This window comes from Hevea brasiliensis, chromosome 10 (assembly GCF_030052815.1).
Source record: "Hevea brasiliensis isolate MT/VB/25A 57/8 chromosome 10, ASM3005281v1, whole genome shotgun sequence".
NCBI classification, from domain to species: Eukaryota; Viridiplantae; Streptophyta; class Magnoliopsida; order Malpighiales; family Euphorbiaceae; genus Hevea; species Hevea brasiliensis.
The window spans coordinates 480,944-503,997 of record NC_079502.1 but is presented as its reverse complement, the minus strand read 5'-3'; the positions used below and the strand labels follow the sequence as shown (position 1 = coordinate 503,997).

General features: G+C 35.0%; 2 protein-coding genes across 2 annotated transcripts; both read left to right on the top strand.

Moving 5' to 3' along the window:
- Positions 1–19,226: 19,226 nt before the first annotated feature.
- Positions 19,227–21,973, top strand: LOC110670460 (uncharacterized). Its single transcript, XM_058128800.1, has 3 exons — positions 19,227–19,271; positions 20,322–21,270; positions 21,380–21,973. Exons 2-3 carry the CDS (start codon positions 20,322–20,324, stop codon positions 21,940–21,942), a joined length of 1,512 nt encoding a protein of 503 aa, XP_057984783.1. The 5' UTR covers positions 19,227–19,271; the 3' UTR covers positions 21,943–21,973.
- Positions 21,974–22,002: 29 nt separating this feature from the next.
- Positions 22,003–22,690, top strand: LOC131169622 (uncharacterized). The gene is made up of 3 exons (XM_058128801.1): positions 22,003–22,187; positions 22,271–22,389; positions 22,477–22,690. Exons 1-3 carry the CDS (start codon positions 22,103–22,105, stop codon positions 22,624–22,626), a joined length of 354 nt encoding a protein of 117 aa, XP_057984784.1. The 5' UTR covers positions 22,003–22,102; the 3' UTR covers positions 22,627–22,690.
- Positions 22,691–23,054: the final 364 nt, after the last annotated feature.

Sequence of the window (23,054 nt, the reverse complement as noted above, 5' to 3'; positions counted from 1 at the left end):
ATGACCCTGTCTTAAATTGTTAAATTTACAAAAGACCATCTGTTTCATTTTCAAAACTTATCCAATGTCCTTAGACAACGTAAAGACAGCCAGACTTAGTTTCATCCAAATGCTCCATTCCTCATAGTTTTTTGTTTTAGTTCCTCAGATGACCTGCTACTTGAAGAAAAATGGTTCTTATGGTGCATGATAACTCTCTATGCCATTGGTTTTGAAGTCCCCATCATTCCCATGTATTATTTCCTAAATGATAGAAACAATAGAAAAAGTAATATGGAATTTTCTTAAATAGTTCAAGCCAATCCCTCAATGATGTAATGACCTAAAAAAGATCATCAATCACTATGGTCTATGGCATAGATCGTTAGATGATGGTAAAGAATTCTGTTTACTGTTCATCATGCATCGTCCTTTCTTTAGAAATCTTGAAAGGATACTCTGGACCTAAAATTTAGTCTATAAATATCAGACTGATTTCAAATCCGTAACCAAGAGAGACATCTCCACTATCCTCAGAAAGAAAATTATAGCTTCTCTACATGAGCTCAACCACTTCAGACCAAAGGCTCAAATTTTGGAATCAACCTCTATAGGTCCAAAAGCAAAGCCTGAAGAAGTTCCAGACTACAGTTCAGAGATATTGCAAGATTCACAAGATTCGAAAGATATAAACACCGATACCAAGACCTTTAATGAACCTGGAAGCTCTTGAAAGAAAGATCTATATGGCAAGGACATCGATTCTGATGACTCAGACTATTATAATAATAATTTAAATCCTAGTTAGAATTCCTTCTAGATAGAACAGAACCAAAGGATGCCCAGCAAATCCAAAATTAAGCTTGTAGATTATACTGACACAAGTTTCATAGTATGTAATCCGTGACAGATGCCATCAGGACTCCATGTGAACTGGAAGTAGACTGTCTCCCTGAAATTGAAAAAATATATATTTGTATAATTAATTTCAGTCAGATAAGACATTTGTCTCTATGTGCGACTTAGTTAGGTATGAGTCATGTGCCTATCTAACTAATTCTTATCTTGTTAGATGTCCTTACCTAAATATTAGGTAGACATATGTTTGTATAAAAAGTAGTTGTAATAGTTCCAACTCTCCTCCTATATAAAGGGAACTTTGGTTTCATTTGTAGTAAGACTTATCAAGAAATAACATTCTAGCTTCTTTCTCTTATGGCTTTCTAAATTTTTCTCCCTCTCCTGAAAGTAAAAAATTCTATCTTATTCATATCATACTCTATTAAGGCATGAGTATGCTCTATGCTTGCCACTTTTAGTGGATCCTTTATATTAAAAAATGCTAGTTCATTGATTCATTGCTACGGTCCTCTAAATCTAATTCTATATAATAATACAAAAGAGTAAAGCCTTGAGATTTGGCTGGCTATGGTGGCTTGTTGTATCTCGGCACCAAATGAGTATTTTGATGCTTAACTCAGGTTGTCTTTGCCCTAGAAGAAATCTTTTCAAACAAAGAAAAATCTTTATGAACATATTGTGCTTGGCACATTTATAACCACTCTCTACGTTGGAAGTGTGGTTCTTACTTTCTTCCCCAACTATAACACGTCTCTTTAAGACTCAGAAAACATAAAGATACCTAGACTCAGTTCCATCCAGATGCTTCATTCCTCATAGTTTTCTATTTTAGTCCCTCAGATGACCTGCTACTTGAAGAAAAATAGTTCTTATGGTGCATGATAACTCTCTATGACATTGGTTTTGAAGTTTCTACCATTCCCATGTATTATTTCCTAAATGATAGGAACAATAAGAAAAAAGTAAAATGGAATTTTCTTGAATGGTTTAAGCCAATCCCTCAATGGTGCAATGACCTAAAAAAGATTATTAATCACTATGGTCTATGGCATAGATCATCAAATGATGGTAAGGAATTCTGCTCACTATTCATCATACATCGTCTTTTTCCTGGAAAAAAATTGGCTAAAAAATGGACCTGATAGTCAGTCAAGCTCAATTAACTGGATCTTATGTATTAGAAAATGCTAGTTCATTGATCCATTGCTATGGTCCTCTAAATCTAGTTCTGTATAATTATACAAAAGAGCAAAGCCTTGAGATTTATTTGGCAATGGTGGCTTATTGTATCTCGGCTATAAAGATGGCAAAGAAGAGATATGCTAACTGCTACGAATAGGCAGAAAGGCCCATCCCCTTTTATACTCTATTATTTGGGACAACATATAATCAATTTTTTTAGTTACAGCAGAATGAAAGTAGAGTAAACAGAAAACACTTTACAATTTACAAATGAGAAAAAGACGACACTTGCTTCTGTTGAGTAGTAAACTGGACTCTATATAAAGCATGAACAGGTTCTAGAGAAAGCCTAGCACATAGAAATACATGCTCCTGACATTTTTAGACGGTACTCATGATCAATCACTACTCTTGTACTTCAACTTCCACAAGGTTACAGGCGTATACGCAGACAGAGACATCCATATATGATAAACATTATGCTTTGGGTTTATCTTCGCGATCGGGTTTGGGTTTGTAATTGAGAGATTTCCATATAGCATAAAACATGGATGGTATATAAATGAAGAGAGCAAGAAGTACTATTATCCAACTACGCGATAAGCATATACGCTCCCACAAGACAGCTTCCCAATCCTTATCTGGATGACATTAGCCATGGAAAGTGCCAAAAATACAACCCCTACAATTGATGCGATTGCTGATAAGTATAGCATAAAGCCTCTTCCCAACTTAAGATGCCATTGTTTGAATTCATCTTCTTAGTAAATATTGAGATAAACCTTGAGTGTCTTGGCTACCAAGCTTGAAAGGAGGAAGCAAGCGAAGGATATAACTTCGTAAAGGATGAGCCTCATAGCTATCCACGGGTGCGCATCACACTCGGTCGGTTTTCAAGGCTGTGTTGGCCTGAAGAGGCAAAGGACAAGCCCACGAACACGGCTATTGTAAAGAGAGAATTAACGTTCACCAAGTCATCCAATGCTTTTTGATGGATTTCTATAGGATCAATTGGCTTTTTCCCATCTGTTTGAACCCTGAAGAACAAAACAAACAAAAACAAAAGTCAGATTTGTTGAAAGCATAAATTCTTAATATGGAAATGTTCTAAGAGAGGTGAAAACCCAGCCATGATTCTTCTTTTTGCTGGTGTTGCAATCTTTACAATTATCTTTTCGGTTTGGAAGGCTTCCTTGAGCTCTCCGTATAAATATACTCATCTTGTCATCTTGCCAATAACCGCATAGAATTATAAGTTAATAAAAATCATATATAATTAACAAGGATTGAGTCTCAAATTAAATTTTTAAAAAAGAGATTGTTAAATTTAGAAGGACAGTGCACGAAATTTAAAAAAAAAAAACCATTTGATCCTATATATGAAAGAGCCAGGGATAAATTTTAACAACTGTTCCTGAAGTTATATAGTTGTAACACTACAGTCCTTTAACTTTAAAATGTAACATAAAATCTCCTAAACTTTTAAATTTTGCACAGTAAAATCTCTCTGACTTTCAATTACTGATTTTTCAGTTAAAAACTGATGTGATTAGCTCCCGCATGGCGCTTAATCAACATTTCTTTCTCCTCTCTTATGCAAAGTGTAAAATTATTCTCTTTACATATGAAAAATTATTCTGTCTATAGAGAGAAGTGGGATTCAATTTACACATGGCTTGTGAGAGAAAAGAGAAATACTGACTAAGTTTTATGCTGGAACTGTCATGGTCAGTGTCTAACTGAAAAACTAATAATTAGAGGTTAGAGGGATTTTACTGTGTAAAATTTGAAAGTTGATGGGGTTTTATGTTACATTTTTAAGTTGAGAGACTGTAATGTTACAACTAGATAAGTTCAGGGCCAGTTGTCAAAATTTATCCAAGAGCCAATTTGCCGTAAAATCTCTCCATGATTTAGGTGTGTTAGAGATCTGGGGAGCCCAAAGCACTTGAGGAGAATCCTTCTTGATGGGTTTTGTGAAAGAACACACTTATGAGCTTGACATCACATCTAACTCAAAACCTTAAGGTAATAGGTATATAGATCCTTTCCACTTATATATCTCTCACTCATCCCATCTTTTTCCGATTTGGGAATTCCATACTTGCATATTCCCAACAAGGTGACACTTACCATTCAAAGGCTTTTTCCATGTGATGTGCGAACAAATTATATTTGGTGCCATGAGGCTTGAATGATGGAAAGTGGAAATGATTAGGCAGTAGATCGAATAATATAACCATATCAACATCTTGGTAATCTTTTTTGACTAAATGCACTTTACTAGAAATTATAAATGGCTTAATTTAATCACTTGATAAAAAGTATAATCATTTGAACGACGTGAATTAATCTGTTAATAGAATACTAATTTGTTACTCCTAAAAGAAAAGTAATGATTGACCTGTGGTCCTAAAATTTTGTTTCTTTTTTGGAAATAATTTGATTGTCTCACAGTTTACAGTTGTGCGGGCGTGTCATATACTAAGTATATCATCTGGGATTGCGCTCTGACTTCTCGGATCAAACAATTGTGGGATTTGACTCTACTGTACGCAGCTTCATCAATCTCATGAATAACAAATAATTAAAGGCAAGTGAACTGGAATTGAATGTTTTGATTGTTTAAAAGGAAAATACAAGGCTTGAAATTAAATACAAAAGTTTTGAAAAATAAAAGACTGATAAATATAAAGATAAAAGACTATTAGAGTCTGATTGAGTTGTTATTGTTTGATGTGTTGGGTTGTTGAGGCTTTTCACGTTGTTGCATATTTGGTTCTTATAGCTCTCCTTACAGGTACTTGGAAGACTCTAAAAGATAACTTATTACGTTTTGCAGCAGTTGCATGTCTACTCCTTGAAACTGCTTGGAACTATTATTAATCTCTCATCTTAAGATAACCATCTAATAACTTCCCAAATATTCACTCAATAATTACCTTAGGTCATGGATTAATTAAATTAATTAAATTAATTTTACAAAAAAAATAATTTAATTAATTCTTAGGCCTAAAAATAATTAATAAATAAATTAATTATTTTGGTGTAAATAATTGCCCCCTATGCCTGGACTGGCCTAGTAAGTCATTCCATGTGAATAATTAAAAAGACTAGATTTGACTTATCTCTGTTCAAAATTTGCAATAGATGCTCCAATATCTCTATCCTTCTCTTGAAATTTTAAAATTTAAAATTTAAATTAACTCTATCTTAATAACCCTCTAATTTTCCATAGACTTCTAATCACTGCAAATCACGTTCCTTGATGGCATTAATGGCACTTAAAGTAACACTCGCTTTCTTCTTTATTCACTCATCTCACTTTACTTTTCTTCCAAATTTTCCAACCATTACAAGAAACCATCATCTCACTTCTCTCTCTCTCTCTCTCTTCTTTTCTTTTTTGTTTAGCAAACTACAACCGTGCGACTCACCTTGTCGTTACCGGCATTCCATCCTTCACCATTGATTCTCATAGATGGTGCCTCTTTCTTTCAGTTCCAATTTTTGGCCGTCGATTAGTTCTTATCACCATTCAGTTCATCTGATATTTCAATGATCATCCTTGCCACTGCCTTTCATTGATGGCATTACCTTGATTTTAGGTAACAATACAACCCTCTAATTCTGTCTTGATGCTAATTTTACTATAGAGCAATCAAATACTTGAATGGGTCGTGTTGATTTCTGCTGATTTGAGAAATTCACAGGTACCTGCTCAGGTACCTACGCTTGTTGCAGTAAGATGCTAAGTGCCTATATATTGAATTACATGTTAGTACCTGTGTTACTTGTTTGATTATTGTTTAAGAATGCACATTTGATATGTCCCTTTGTACTTGTAGAGATGGCATCAGACTCTCCCTCAAGCAGTTCCCAGGTACCTGTTGTCCCTAAGTACCTGTCACCTTGCAGGTACCTACCACTTGGTACCTTCAGCTCCATAGTTATCCTTGGCAGTACCACATATCTTACCTATCAGTAGCAGTGTCCCTAGACTAAGTGCTACTGTTTTCATTATTGCTCTGCATGTCTATACTCTATTAGTTTTCCCTATGCCCAATACCAACTTGTTTTCTCCCACTACTAGAGGTAATTTTTAGACTTTATTGTTGTATATGTGAGCTTCTGTAGGTTGTATTTGATCATTGGGTGGAAATTGGCTAAATATTAAAAAGCCAATTTTCTAGATGTTTCTATTGTAAAGGAGACTCTGTTAAAATCTTTACTAACTAGGTACCTTTGTTAACCCACAAGTGTCTCTACAGGTGCCTCTACAGGTACCTCTACAAGTACCTATACAAGTACCTAAAACCTAGTACCTCTATAGATACTTTTGAAGGTGCTTAGCCTTCATCTACTCTTGTTAAAGTTCCTATAAGTATATGTGGTCTCCTAAGACCACTTTATACTTGAGGAGCTAATTTCCTTAGGTGCTGTTCACAAGTGCCTAACTTCATTTCTTTATTTTTATTTTTGCAAAGAATGTAAGTGTAGGTCTTTGGCGCTTTTTCATCAGGCACGATATCGGATAATGGGGAGTTGCCAATTCAGCCTTGTTCCAAAGTCACCTATTGACTTCAAGCTTCCTCCAAGAGCTTTCCTGCATGCTATAATCATTATATTTCGATGTAATAAATTTAGCATATATTTGATCAGAGTCGTATTTTGCTTTCTATTTATGAATGAAAATGGCTATGAGGCCTATTTATTACATTAGCCTTTGTTTGATTACATGTGAATGCTTCAAAATGTTAGCCATTGTGTCGAATTTTTCTATTTCATTTCTACAAAGATTCTAGGAAAAGTCGCGAGGTTAGCTATTTGAGGTCGTGGGTCAGCCTTGGCTGTTTTATGCTTGGTACTATCCCATCAGTTTCCTATAAAGTGTGATGGTTTTGGACTTACAGAATTGCATCATTTGAACCATTACCTTAAAAACTGAAGCAATTGTAATTGTCATAAAAGGAATATGGACTGTGAGAACATTGATTCCTCTTATACTGCCCCCCCGGGAAATTTCGAACTAGTGTCCCTTAAGTTTTTTAATACTCCTGGAAGTCAAGTTTAGCTCTTCTAGCTTAAGGAATTGTTCATTAAAAGTTGCAAAAACTTGAAGACCAATTTTTCCCTCCATCACCTGTAAGATTATTGGCTTGTCCAGAGTCTCATCAATTGGAATTATGATATTAAAAACCTGAACCACAAGTATTTGTGCCTGGGACATTGGTGTGGTTGGTTGAGGTACCTGCACTATAGATATGTTAGTTTCTCTATGTCTGTTGCCCCCTAAGTTGAATGTCACCTGGGGTATCTACACCTGTTAAGGCACTGGTGAGACTTGAAATTTTGCAATTACCTCTACATCATAAATTACCAAGTGAGTCATAGGATTAGAATTGCTGAGAATCTGGGTAGGAGCACCAATCCTGTTGTTGATGACTGATTTGCACTAATGTTCTAGAGTGGTTAGCCACTTCTCCTCTCTCTTGTGAGGTGTTTGGTACTTTCTCTCGCTTTGAATTCAGCTTCCATAGGAACTACCCTGGGAGTCTATGGTAGAGTCTGCCCCCTGAGTTCCCTAGCGCTCCTGGGTGTCAAACTAAATTCCTTTGGCTTAGAAGTTTGGCCATTAGGAAGTACTGAAACTAGTAAATCAAGTATCTTAAAAACAACTATATAGAAGAAACCATTTTCTCTATACACAAATTAATTCTATTAAAGGCTATATCCATCTGTCGTCCTATACCTTTCTTTAAGACATCAGTGATGGCTGGTGCAAGTTTTTCTTCATCAATATAAGGCATTTTGTGACACTTCATCAAAAACATGCATGGTAGTGAAATGTGAGATCTTCTATCCCACCAGGCGTGCCAAAAATTATTTATTAATTTTTGGCCGAGAACAGTGGTGATGTTTTTCGAAATGTTTGGTCCCACTGGATATGCCAAAAATTGTTTCCTTTTTGGAAAGCAATTTGGCTATCTCACAGCTTAAGGTTGCGTGGGCATGCTCGATATTGAGTATATCACCTGAGATTATACTCTGACTTCTCAGATTAAACAGTTGTGGGAATTGACTGTACTATTTGTAGCTTCATCAATCTCACAAATATCAAGTAATTAAAGGCAAGTGAACTAGAATTGAATGCTTTGATTGCTTAAAAGGAAAGTACAAGGCTTGAAATTAAATGTAAGAGCTTTGGAAAAATAAAAGACCGATAAAATAAAGAAAAAAGACTAATAGAGTCTAATTGAATTGTTATTGTTATTGTTTGATGTGTTGGGTTATTGGGCATTTTTATGTTGCTGCATATCTGATTCTTATAGCTCTCCTTGCAGATACTTGGAAGACTCTGGAAGACATCTTCTCACGTTTTACAGTTACCTATTGCTACCTTATCCACTCCTTGAAACTGCTTGGAACTACTGTTAATCTCTTATCTTTAGATAACCATCCAATAACTTCCTAGATATTTACTCAATAATTACCTCAAGCCATAGATTAATTAAATTAATAAAATAAAATTAATTAAATTAATTTCACAAAAAATTAATTTAATTAATTTTTAGACCTAAAAATAATAAATCTAAGGAACTAATTTATAAATTATTCTTTTTAAAATTAAGTGATTGAGATTTAAATATTGAATTTTAATATATCTATAAATCCTTTGTTTTAGACAATGTAAATTTATTTACCAATTTTTTTTATATTCAATTTTAATTTGAGAAACGAATATCAATTAAAAATTAAGAAATAGTAATTAAGATTTAAAGGCAAATTAGATAAGTTGATTAAATATTAAAGCATATATTTTTAGTATATATGCTAATATATTAATATTAATATTAATTTAATATACTTACATTAATTTATAGAAAAATTATAAATATTAATTTAATATATTAATATTGAGAAAAGCAACTTACATGCAGTAAAAAACCTAGATTACTGAGGTCTAAATTCCTATTTTCTTAAAAAATAATTTGCTTGTCTAGTAGTTTAGAAAATGCACGGGCGTGTCAAATACTGAATATATCACTTGTGAGTACACTCTAACTTTTGGATCAAACGACTGTGAGAACTGACTACACTGAATGCAGTTTCGCCAATCTCACATTAAAAATAAAAAGGACAAGTAAATTAAAAATCAAAAGGACATTTAGATTAATTGAAAAGAAAGTACAAGGCTTGAAATTAAATGTAAAAGTTTTAGAAAAATAAAGCAATAATAAAATAAAGATAAAAAAAAACTACTAGATTTTGGTTAAGTCGTTGTTGTTTGATGTTGATGGGATGTTTTCACGTTGCAGTGTATCTAACTTTTATAGTTCTACCCGCAGGTATCTGGAAGACTCTGAAATACACTTTGTCACATTCTGCAGTTACCTATAACCACCTGCCTACTACTTGTAAATGCTTGGAACCGTTTAAAACTACTACCAACACTCTTCTTTCAGATAACCATCCATTAATCACCATTGAATTAATTATTAATTATCTCAAGCTACAAATTAATTAAATTAATAAAATAAAATTAATTAAATTAATTTCACAAAAATTTAATTTAATTATTTCGTAGGCCTAAAAATAATTAATAAATAAAATAATTATTTTTTATGTAAACAATTGCTCCCCACACCTGGATTAGCTTACTAAGCCATTCTAGGTGAACAAGATTTGATTTTAGCTCATCTATTTACTGTTCAAAATTCAAAAAATAATCCAGTATCTCTTGTGATCTTCTTGGGAATTTCAATTTTAAGCTAACTCTATCCAGTAAGAGTTCAATTTCCTATAGAACTCTAATCACTGTAAGTCATCATTCTCAAAGAATTCTAATTACTGCAAACCTCTTAATTGTTATAGATTTACCTTTCCAATGACCACTTAAAGCTTTTTTTTTTTTTTCCATTCTCACACTAACCACCATCCAACCAAGAGAAACTAATAAATTATATTTTTTCTCTCCTTCTTTCTTTCTCTCTTTTCTTTCTCCTTCAGCGTGCCACCTTCCTTGTGTGATCACCGATTCCCTTCTCTGGCCGAGAGTCGACTCTCCTTCAGCCCTCCATTCATGGCCATGCGATTCCTTGCCCGAAGCACACTTCTTTCCATCACGATTTTCAGTCCTATCGACTGTTGTTCATCGGTGCACCACTCTACTACCTCACAAGTCTAATTCGTTCAACCACCATACACCCATCGACACATCTCCTTGTCGTCGGCATCAACTCCTTACTGATTCTCCTTCATCCATCTTGCACTACATTGTAACTAGTTCACAGTATTCTCCTTGCTATTCTTGTTCTTGCTTTGATTGGTAATTTTGAGATTCTTGATGCTAATTTGGATATAGGATGGTTGAGAATGTGAGTGGGTCATGTTAATTGCTTCTAGAATTGGGAATTTCATAGATTCCTGCCCAGGTACCTACAATATATTGATCAGTATCTACAGTATGTTGATCAGTACCTATAAATTGTCTATATTTGTTAAATATAAGTACTATATATTGAACTTGCATATCAGTACCTGTTTTTCTTGCTTGACTATTGTTGCTTTGGAATGCTCATTTGATTATGTCTCCTGTATTTGTAGAGATAGCATTAGACCTTCCTTTTGGTTCACAGGTATTGACTGGCACCCAGGTACCTACCACCTCATAGGTATATGCAGCTCTATAGGCACTAGCTCCCTTGCTGTAGTGCCTCAACATTTGCATTTAAGTACCACTACCAAGTGCAAGTACTTCTATCACTTTTGTGCTTACTGGATGAATCTTGCTCTATTTTATATTATGTGCTTCCCCTGCAGTGTAACACCCTCGCACTAAGTACTTTCGTGCATCCTACTGTTCTGGTGACTAGTGTCTGTCCGGATGGCTAGAATGTCTGGGACTATACTTAAATCACATAGAGAAGTGATAAATAAAATTGATAAAGATCAAATGAGGTTGGATTAAAATAAGAGAAATGAAGCATAATTAGGTTAAATAAGCTTAGAGTTCTGATGATGGGTGATCGACCCAGGAAGTGACTGCAAACTCAGTTGCTATCCTAAATTCGTATGGGACCCCATAACATCCTTAATTGAGGGTTAATTATGAAATTATTGGGAATGAGAAAATTATAGAAAGGAAAAGAGAATAAGCACAATTAAGTGAATCAGAACCTTAGGACTCATCGGGCATTATGGAAAATGATGCACTATAACCCGATGAAGGGCATTTTGGTCAATTCACTCCTAGAGGTGACTTTTGACCTAAATATCTATTAAAATGTATGAGATTAAATTATTGAAAAGGAATTAAAAATGTGAATAAGTGTATGGAAAGGAAGAAAAGAAAAGAAAAGAAATGGAAATCCAAGTTTAATTTGGATTTATGACATAAGCATGACCTCATCATAACACAATAAAAATTATAATTTTAATAATTTAAATTTTGGGATAATTATATACCCATTATAAGAAGACAAAAGAGAATTAAAAAGTAAAAAAATTACCTTCTTTCTTATCCCATGGCCGGCACACCTCTTCTCTTTCTCTCCCTCCATTTTCAATTATTCCCAAGCTTTTAACCTTGCAATTTTCCACAAAATCTCATAGTTTATCATTAGGGAACCTTTAATTAGCCCTACATTGGTAGCTTAGAAGAAAGAAACTCATGGAATTTGAAGAGTCTTGGAAGATTAGAAATCACTATTTGAGGTAAGCCATCTTACAAGCTTACATATTTATGTGTTAAATTGAGATTGATAATGGAGATTTGACATGGAAAATTAAAGAAATTATGTATGAATCTTGAAGATGGATTTTTGGCCAACTTAAGAACTTTAGGGTTTTGATGTGTTTTGATGAAATTAAACATGAATTATAGCTTAGATGAAGTGATATGTATAATTGGTGTATTGAAGTTGCATGGAATTGCATGAATTGGGAATATGGAGAATTAGGCTTTTGGTGAAAATTAGGGTTTTGTAGTATACTATGCAATTGATGTTTATAATGGTAAATTATGGTTATTTGGTATGCCTTGGTTGAGAATTGATATAAATTGATGAAAGGAATGGATGAATTTGTAGTGTGTTGAATGGCCAGAATTCTGGACCTTTGAGTCCAGCAGGTTTGAATGAGTATAAGTTGAGCTACATAGCTCCAATTGGTATGAGACCAATTGGAGATGAAACCTAAGACATAGGGCTAAAAAATTTTCATGAAGACACCTTGTCCAGAAAGTGACCATAAGTTACCTCAAATGAGCCTTGAATTCGGAATTGCAATTCTAGACCTGACAAAAAATGACCAAATAAACAGTACTTAGTAAATTAGGCACAACTCACTCTAGGAAACTCCAAATTTGGTGATTCTTGAACCAATGAAAACCTAAGACATAGGAGAACAATTATTATGAAGACCATAGAGCCAATTTATGACCCTAACTTGATCAAATTGCTAGTCAAATTTAGTCCAGGAAATCTATCCAGAATCTGGACTGAACCTAGGAAATCTGTTCAGCAGACCGAGGAGAAAATCAAGGTGATCAGAGATCGACTTAAGACTGCATCAGACCATCAGAAGTCCTATATTGATTTAAAGAAAAGGGATATTGAGTATGCAGTGGGGGAGAAAGTATTCCTCAAGGTTTCCCCTTGAAAGAAAATTATGAGATTCGGCAGAAAGGGGAAACTGAGTCCTCATTTCATTGGGCCATATGAGGTTCTGGAAAGAGTGGGTCCTTTGGCATATCATTTGGCACTACCTCCAGAGTTAGAGAAGATACATAATGTCTTCCATGTGTCCATGTTGAGGAGGTATTGATCAGACCCATCTCATGTACTACCAGTAGAAGAAATTGAAGTGAATCAAGACCTCACATATGAGGAAGAACCCATAGAGATTCTGGCTAATGACGTGAAGTAACTACGGAACAAGCAGATGCCGTTGGTAAAAGTGCTGTGGAACCATCATTCGGGCCAGGAGGCTACTTGGGAACGAGAGGAGGACATGAAGAGACAGCACCCATAACTGTTTAGAGACTGATACCAGGTAAAATTTCGAGACGAAATTTATTTTAAGGGGGGGAAGAATTGTAACACCCCTATTTGTATAGCCTGGTATATTTCACTGTTCCGGTGACCGGTGTCGGTCCAGATAATTAAGGGGATTAGAACCACATCTAAGACAACTAGATAAGACCTGACCATAAATAATTGGTAATTGTCAAATAGTTAAATATAAATAAGAAAAACAGAACACAAGAAGTTAAATGAGCCGAGAGTCACAACGATGGGTGACCTTCTCGGGAAGGACTGCGAGGTCGATTTAAACTCGAATTTCGAACCGTAAAATGTGACGCCGCAGTCTTTAGGACTATTATGAACATAGTGGAAAAGAGAAAATCACAAAAAAGAATTGTTAAGCCGGTCAAATAATTAGGTCAGGGACCCGAAAGAAATATTAAATTATTTGCAAACCGAGTCGAACCGGCGAGGGGCAATTTGGTCAATTGACCCCTATAGCTGACTCCTGACCTAACTGTCAAATAAAATCAGAGAAAAAAAAATTTTGGGATCAATAATTAAATTAAAGAACTAAAGAAAAATAAATGAAAAAAAAAAGAAAATGAAAAAGTTGATAAAGTTTATTACATCATGCATGACATCATGCATGATGCAATAAACTTAATAAATAAAGAATTTAAAATTATAGGATAAGGGTGAATTAATTAAAATTAAAAATACATAAAAAGAAAAGAAAAGAAAAAAAAATTATTGTTGTCTTTAACCTCACCCCAAGCCGGCTCCTTCTCTCTCTTTAAGTTCCCTCACCTCTCCTCCATTAAAGCTTGTTTTAAGCTTTAAAACCTTTACTAAACCCTAATTTCTCCCATAAGCACTTCATAAAACCTTGTGTTTGAGCTTTGAGAAGAAGATTGAAGAAGAAAGAAGAGGAGAAAATTTAGAAAGTAAGAGGTTGGAGAAGCTTCATTCAAGGTTAGTAACTAAACACTAGAATTTTCTTTAGAATTATGTTTATATGCATGAGTTAATCTAGAAATTGTGGAAAAATTAAACAAAATCAAGCATGGTGGACCAAATAGAAATTCGGCTAGCTAGGGTTTAGGTTTGAGAATGAATGATTTTGATGCAAATTATGAAGTAGTTAAGTGCGAATGAGTGTATAAATACTAAATATGCATTTAGAATTCAACAAATGAGCTAAACATGGAAGTTGGGGTTTTGGACCTAGGGTTTGGGAGACAAAATTTTGAGAATTGGTCAAATGGTGTGTTTGACCTTGTTTGAGCTGAAAAATGGTCATGTATGACCAATTGTGGTGTGTTGGAAGTGTTGGAACCAAATGGAAATTCGGATTGGTTATGGACATTCTACAGGCAGCATGACCAAGGTCCCTTTCAAGAACCAAAACTGAAAATTTACCAACCCAATTGGTGTGAGGCCAATTGGAAATGAAACTAGACACAAAATGGCACATTTTTCATTTAGGAATCATGCCCAGAAAGTGACCATAACCTAGTGAACAAATTGACCAAATCCGGAATTGGGTGTTCTGCCCTGTACAAAAATGATCAAGTGAACAGTGTTTGTTCATTTGGCCATAACTTAGGCTAGGCAGGTCAAAATGACCTGAAATTTTACCAGTAGAAATTTGAGACATAGCCCTACAACTTTCATGAAGAACACATGTCCAAATTATGCCCTTAACCAAGTCATTTAGCCACCCAAATTTAGTGACCTAAAACTGCCAGAACCAAATTGGTGCCCAGAAAATCTGGGTTAGGCCAATCCGGCCAGCCATGTTCAAATGGCTATAACTTGAGCTACAAAACTCCAATTGGAGTGATTCAAAAAGGAAAATAAAGTTAAGACAATAAGGAACAACTTCTATGAAGAAAACTTAGCCAAATTCTAACAGCAACATCACCAATGGAACAGTGCAAAATAGGATACCAAAACTGAAAATTTGAAATTTTGCCTAAAAGACTTAAGTTTTGAGAAAACAACCAAAACCAATAAATTAGGTAACCAAAATGTGGTATGTGGGTGAAATTAGAATTCCCATACCTATTAAGCCTTAGAAAGTCAACAAATTGACTTGAATAGTATCATGAATAGTAACCCCGAAATACAAATTTTAAAGAACGTCAAGTTTAGCCTATTACAGCTAGGTATAAGTAGATTTGAATTTATTTTTGGAGTTATGATAAATTGTGATACTAAAACATTGTGAAATTGTGTGTTTCAGTGGAAAGGAATACCGAGAAAGAACCCGAGGTGTCGAGTCAAGGCCAAGAGGCGACTCGTATAAGGTTTGTGCACAACATAGAATTTCTGTAAATTTTCTTCTGCACATTGTTTTGAATGAATTGAAATATTACATTGTGACACCATTGTCTTGAAATGTTTATTATGCTTTTGATTCAAATTGTTGAAAGGTTACTTGTTTGTGTTTGAAATGGCAATAAACATTTAGTAAATTGTTAAGATAGTTTTGAAACCACAGTGTCATGACCATATATTTGAATACCTCACTAGCATGACTAGTGGGGGAAATCAGTTTCGAATTTTGATTCCTTCTTTGGCTGAAGTGTTGAGGTGTGTGCCAGTAGAAGAAGAAAAAGAATGGGTTCCCATATATTTGAGCTAGCTAGCCTTGTGATGTGACTTCTCATAAGCCTCTGGCTATTGAGATTAATATGTTTCGAATGACATGATATAACTGTGTGTTTTTATGAAATTTGTTTTGAAACTTTCGAAATGAAATTGTTTGGATTAAAATTTTATAAGTCATGTTTTGAATTTATTGCTCATGTTCAGTTTAATTTTTGAATAAGTATAATTTAAATTTCACATAAAGATTGTTTTAGTATGTTGTGCACCACTGAGTCATAGTACTCAGCAATGGCTGTTATTGCTGTCGCAGATATAGAGACTAGAGGAGCAGCAGAGTGAGCTGCTAAGGATTGTGGAGCCACCTTCCCTGAAGTTCTATTGGGTATAGTTTATACCCTGATTGTAATATTTATTTTGATGTATGTAAATGTATGTACAGGTAATAACTGGTCATGATTAGTTGTATAAAGTTTGTAATAATATTTGTTTGGATTTTTCTAATATAAATTTTGGATGAATGTAATTTGTTTTAATTTTAATGAAGTATGAATGAAAGTATTTTGTTTTAATTTGAATAAAATTACTTAGTATTATTTTGGATGTTATTTGAATTAGAAATTACTGATTTGAATTTTTGGAATTTGAGAAATGATGTTGAAATTGGTTGTGATGGAGGTTGATTTGATGAAGTTGATGAGATAAATCATTGGAAGTGCTTTTCACAGGTATTTGAAGAACTGTTTTATCAAAATACAGACGGCACTCTGTCAAAATTTTTCTAAAATTTGTGAAAAAATAAAAAGGGACAAAAATTTTAACTAGTTTACAAACTCTAATTAAATGTTTTAGCATCTATTAGAAAATGCTCACCACCTCTAAAAAGTAAGAAAATGATTTTAAAATCCCTTGTAGGATACTTAATGAGTTATCGGTAAGTGAAGTTCGGTAGTTCATTAGGTATTCTACGGGATCATGTTATGCCTTACAGAGGGGTAAGTGGTGACAGATTGATGGAAAAGTAAACAAAAACATGATGAGGGGACTAAAAATAGGAAAACCCAGGTAGAGGGACCAAAAACTCTGAGTCTTGGAGCTTCCAGAAATGGCTGCAGCAGCTCCTATTCTGCAGAACTGATGGCGTCCTCTTCCCTTCTCCTTTTGTAATTTTTCTTTTCTTTTTGTTTCTTATTCTTTTCCTCTTCTTCCTTCTTGTGGCAAAAACTAGAAAATGATGCTTTTATATGGTCCCAAAAGTTGCCTAAAAATAGATAAGAGCCAAGGAGTGGATGGGAAATGAGGTGTAAAAATATCCATGTCAGCAGAGTTATCCACGTTCTGGGCAGTCTGCTTAGGGTACTGCTTACCCTAAGCAGCTTCTTCAGCAATTTTCGGCCTGTGGTTGCACTGTCTGCTTAAGGTTAAGCAGACCCTCAGCAAATCTCGATAGGTTTTGGGATGAAATGAGTTTTTGTGCTCATGCTTGACTTTTGGCTTGACCTGTGTTGCACCTTAAGCACTGCTGCTTACCCTAAGCAGGATCTCAAGCAATTCTCGACAGGTTTTGGGATGAAAGCTTGAATGTGTAGGATTTAAGCTGTGCATAACTTGCGGCTTAAGGTTAAGCAATATGACATACCCTGTGCAACATCATAAGCAAAGTCTCAAGCAAATTTCGGCTAACTTGATCTTTTAAGGCTTGATTTCTCCAACTTTCCTCCATGCTTAAGGGGCTCTAAATTTCTTCAAATCAATTCCTAATGCACTCATTGGACCTCAATTTGCCACAAAAACCTATCAAAAATAACAAAATTACAAAAATCAAATATAAAGTAACTAAAGTTGACAAATAAGCTAAAATAAAGCTAAAAATATAAAATATACTAAAATATAAAGAAAAAATGGATGCAAAGCTACCCTAAAATACCTATATGAAATGAGTGTAACACTGTATCCTGATCTCAACTCCTTAGGTCTGTGTCTAAGGTCCCCTTTCTTATTGCCTTTGATTTTAGCACTGTAATTGCTTTGGCTACTTCTACCCATCGTGCTCATATGGGGCACACCAGATGACCCTTCAGCTCTGCTTTTCTTAGGTCTACTTCCATCATCACCCATGTAGCTCATCTCTATCTGTCAAGCTCAGGCCATAACTACATTAAAAGGCTAGTCTACTAGTATTGCCAAATTAGCATACCTTCTATCCAATCCTTTCAGAAACCTGTTCACCTTCATAGCCTCAGTGGCTACAACAGTCAGGGCATATCTGCTCAGCTCTAAGAACTTTGATGCATACTCATTAATTGTCTTTAAATTCTGCTTCAAAGCTCTGAAGGCCCACTGTTGCTGATCCCTAAAGCTTTAAAACTATGCCCAAGTTAACTCCTCAATCCAAGGAAGCACATAATCTGTCATCTACTGCCTAGGTACAGGCCCTAATACATGCTGCACATATTCAATTAATCTTTTATCAATCAACTGCAACTCTACCCTAGCCTATCTACAAGAATCCATAAACCTGTATGCATCAACTATACTGCCATATTCCCTGTGCACCAGATTTTTAAAATTGATTATCTGCTTATAAGGCTCTGCCCTATGTATTGGAGGCTACTATGAAGGGTTTGTCATGTATTGTGCCATCATTTTTAATGTTCCTCTGTAATCTTGTAAAAGTAGCTACTATAGAATCTATAGGACCCTGGGCCATGTATGGTTGCTCTTCTGGTTGTGGCTACTCTTCCACTTAAGCTACTCTAGGTTTCCTACCACGCCTCCTAGGAGCCGATGCCTCATTTTGCATCGATACTTCATCTGGCACTTCTGACTCCTGTGCCGTGGTAGTTCTCCTTCCTCTACGCATACTTTCTGAAATTCAACTATATTAGCCCACAAATACCAAAATAATATGTTAAACATAACTATAAAACCATAAACACATACAAGCATGCAAGGCAGAAGCTAGATGCAAGGATGACAAAACAAGGATGAGTATGGACCCTATACTCCGCATGTGACCTCCTAAGAAGACTCTTTTTAAGATTCTAGGATCCTATGCTCTAATATTAACTTTGTCGCTACCCGATTTCTGAGCTGAATAGGCATTAGGACTTGGGTCAGCATAAGGCTCTTGAAGCTCATAGTAAGCCTAACTATTTCTAATCCATTCTTAAAGCCCAGTAAGGTAGCCCAATTTCAAGAAAATAAATGGATAGAGTCCGATCATAAATTGGACTATCAAACGGGGAGCATTAACACACCTGATCTATAAATAAATAATATCAATAATATGGGGAGCTCAGCTCACTCTTACAATCCTCAAATCACATATATCAACATTTGGGAGCTCAGCTCCCTCCATCATAAAAAATAAACATCTCATACATCCACTGTTATCAAAGGCGCGCCTCAGGCGCAAGGCGCACCAGGCGCAGCCCTAGGCACCTCGGGACAGCTGAGGCGCAAGACCTCACGGAGGCGCACCGAGGCGCGCCCCAATGAGGCAAGGCGCATGATAAAAGGGTGGACTGCTAGAAGAAGAAGAAGAAGAAGAACAAGAACAAGAACAAGAAGAAGAAGAGGAGTGAAGGGAGAGATCAAACAAACCTGGTATGTATTTTTTCCTATTCTTCTTCTTCTTCTCCTCTCACTCTCCTCTGCTCTCTTCCCCTGTGCTGCATTTTTTTCTTTTTTGTTTCAGTGTTTCCTTTTTTTTTTTTTTTGCTGCCAATGCCATGCTCTCTCTCTCTCTCTCTCCCTTTCCTGTGCTGGGTATTCTTTTTTTGCTTCTCTTTTTTTTTTTTTTGGACTGCCATGCTCTCTCTCTCTCTGTCTCTCCTGTAGTGTTTCTGGACTGCACTTTCTGTTTTTGCTTCTCTTTTTTTTTTTTGGACTGCCATGCTCTCTCTCTCTCTCTCTCTCTCTCTCTCTCTCTCTCTCTCTCCTGTAGTGTTTCTGCACTGCACTTTCTATTTCTGCTTCTCTTTTTTTTTTGGACTGCCATGCTCTCTCTCTCTCTCTCTCTCTCTCTCTCTCTCTCTCTCTCTCCTACAGTGTTTCTGCACTGCACTTTCTTTTCTGCATTTTTTTTTTGCTGCCATGCTCTCTCTCTCTCTCTTTCCTGCACTGTTCCTGCACTGTTTCTGCACTACACTTTCTTCTTCTGCATCTTTTTTTTTTTCGGCTGCCAATGCCATGCTCTCTCTGCTCGTTTCAGTATTCTGAAATGCAATTTGTCATTTTCTTCTTTTCATGCTCTCTCCTTAGTCCTTACCCTACAATTTTTTTCTTTTCCTTTTCTTTTTAGTATAAATTTGTGATTTTGACATATTATTTATTGTGAATATGTGAAAATATGTTGAGACTTGACAACTTGAGATGCTATTATGCTAATATGCTAATTCAATTACTCTTATTAGCTTTTAGTTTTATTATTGGATTAAAAATGTTTTATGACTTTATTTTCTTATTGCTAATTGTTATTAGGTCTTCTTAGAAATTATTAGAAATATTGTAATTGAGTTCGTGTTATCATAAATTATTAATTTCTATTATTATAATTGGATTATGGTACTATAAATTGGTATGTATATTATTGTTGGCTTGTTGTTACTTGTTAAATTATTAATTTTCTTATCTTTTTATTTTATTTTTGCAAAGATGGAATCGGAAGCATCTACCGCTGCTAAAACTGACAATAGCAACAAAGATCCCGCATGGAAATATGTCCACTTGGTGAATCCAAACAATAGAAATGATGTTGCTTGTAACTTTTGTAGCAAAGTTACAAAAGGAGGGATATTTCGAGCTAAACAGCATTTAGTTGGAGGATTTCGAAATGCTACAATGTGTAAGAAGTGTCCAACACATGTGCGTGAAGAGCTACAAGAGTATATGCAGCAAAAGGCTTCAGCAAAGACCTTAGATAAATTGCCTGATTATCAGGATGTTGAAATTCTTGGAGATAACGAAGATGAAGATGATGTTGGGACAATTCTTAGAGGCTCAAAAGGAAATAGTAAGGTTCAAAAGAAGGCAAGGACAAAGGGTCCAATAGATTTATATTTTGCCAAAAGTGCTGCAAAGGCGGTACAAGATAGAAAAAATTCAAAGCTGAAGCAAACCACTATTAATGAGGCATGTAAAAAGGAATTGCGAAAAAAAGCATGTAAGGATATAGCTCAATGGATGTATGATGCGGCAATTCCTTTTAATGCTGTCAATTATCCAAGTTTTCAAGTTATGGTGGAGTCTATTGGACAATTTGGGATTGGTATGAAAGCACCTAGTTTTCATGAGGTGCGGGTTCCCTTATTGAATGAAGAAGTTGCTGAGGTGAAGAATTCATTAAAGTCCTATAAAGAAGAATGGGCAAAGTATGGTTGTTCTATAATGGCAGATGGTTGGACTGATAAGAAACAAAGGACTTTGATTAATTTCTTAGTGAATTCTCCAAAGGGAACTATTTTCATGGAATCTGTTGATGCTTCAGAGTACTCAAAAACTGGTGATAAGATGTATGACCTGCTTAATAGATTTGTAGAGCGTGTTGGAGAGGCTAATGTGGTTCAAGTTGTGACAGATAATGCTAGCAATTGTGTGCTTGCAGGTAATTAAGAGTTTTTATTCTTACTATTATTAGATAGTTTAATTTAATTGTAAGTAAATAATGTATTTAATATTTATGCTACTTGCTACCATATTTGTTTTGTTTTTAGGGAAGTTGTTAGAAATAAAGTGCCCTCATTTGAATTGGACTCCTTGTGCTGCTCATTGCCTAGATTTGATGCTAGAAGATATTGGAAAAATTCCCAAAATTCATAACACAATTAAAAGGGCAGTGACATTGAATGGATATATTTACATTCGTCCGGGTATGGTGAACATGTTGCGGCACTTTACTGGTGAAAGAGAGCTAATTAGGCCAGCTGTCACAAGATTTGCAACTACTTTTCTCACCCTTCAACATATACATAAGCACAAGGCGAATTTGAGAAAGATGTTTACCTCAGAGGAATGGACCAAAAGTAAGTGGGCAAAAGAATTGTCTGGTAAAAAAGTATACAGTATTGTCATGATGCCTACTTTTTGGACTAATATTGTTTATATCTTAAAGATATTTGGTCCATTAGTTCGTGTGCTTAGATTAGTTGATGATGAGAAAATGCCTGCAATGGGATATATTTATGAGGCGATGGATAGGGCTAAAGAAGCAATTGCAAAGTCATTTGATGAAAATGAAGAAAAATACAGGACAATTTTTGAGATTATTGATAAATGATGGGAAAGCCAACTCCATCGACCTTTGCACGCAGCAGGATATTATTTGAATCCTGAATTTTTTTATTCAAATGAGAAAATTAATGAAGATGTTGAGGTTGTTACCGGTTTATACCAAGTTGTAGCAAGGTTGATTCCAAGCAAAGAAGAGCAAGACAATAATGGCACAATTACCTTTTTATCAAAATGCTGAAGGTATCTTTGGGATGGATATGGCAATTAGGAATCGAAAGAAAGTATCTCCAGGTAATATAATTTTATCCATAAGCATGTAATCTCATATTGCAATATTTTTGAATAATAATTAATATGCATTATTTTTTCATTAGCTACATGGTGGCTAACTTATGGAGCAACAACTCCAAATTTGAGAAATTTTGCTGTTAAAGTGCTTAGCCTCACTTGTAGTGCATCTGGTTGTGAGCGTAATTGGAGCATCTTTGAGCATGTAAGTGACAAAACATCTCCCTTTAGAATTATACCTTTCATTTGTTCTTTCAAAAATTATACTTACTAAAATTGTTATATTTTGCAGATTCACAGTAAAAAAAGAAATAGACTAGCTCAAAATCGCTTGAATGATTTGGTGTTTATCAAGTACAATCGGTCATTAAAGCGTAGATATGATGCACGTGACCGCATTGACCCCATCTCATTGAAAGACATTGATGATAGTAATGAATAGTTGATGGGTCAAATGGAGGAAGAGATGGATAGAGATGAACTTGTTTTTGAAGATGATGATTTGACATGGAATGTGGTTGCTGCAGCTACTGGAGCTAAAGAGAATGCCTACAACACTAGATTAAGCAAAGGGAATTAAGCAAAGGGAAAAATGTTGTATCTACATCACAGCAAAAAAGAAAAGCATCATCCACTCGTACTTCTTCACTTCTTGAAGATGAGGAAGAAAATGATGATGATGAAGATGTTAATTTGGAAGATGAGTATGAGGAGGATAATGAAGATGATGAAGAAGATGAAGAGGATTTTGATATTTCTATTGATTTGGATTGAACATTTAGTAGTTTACTAATTTATTAAACTTTAATTTTTAGTAGTTTATTTTTATCTCTTTTGGATTATAAACTAATTATTACTTGCATATTTGTT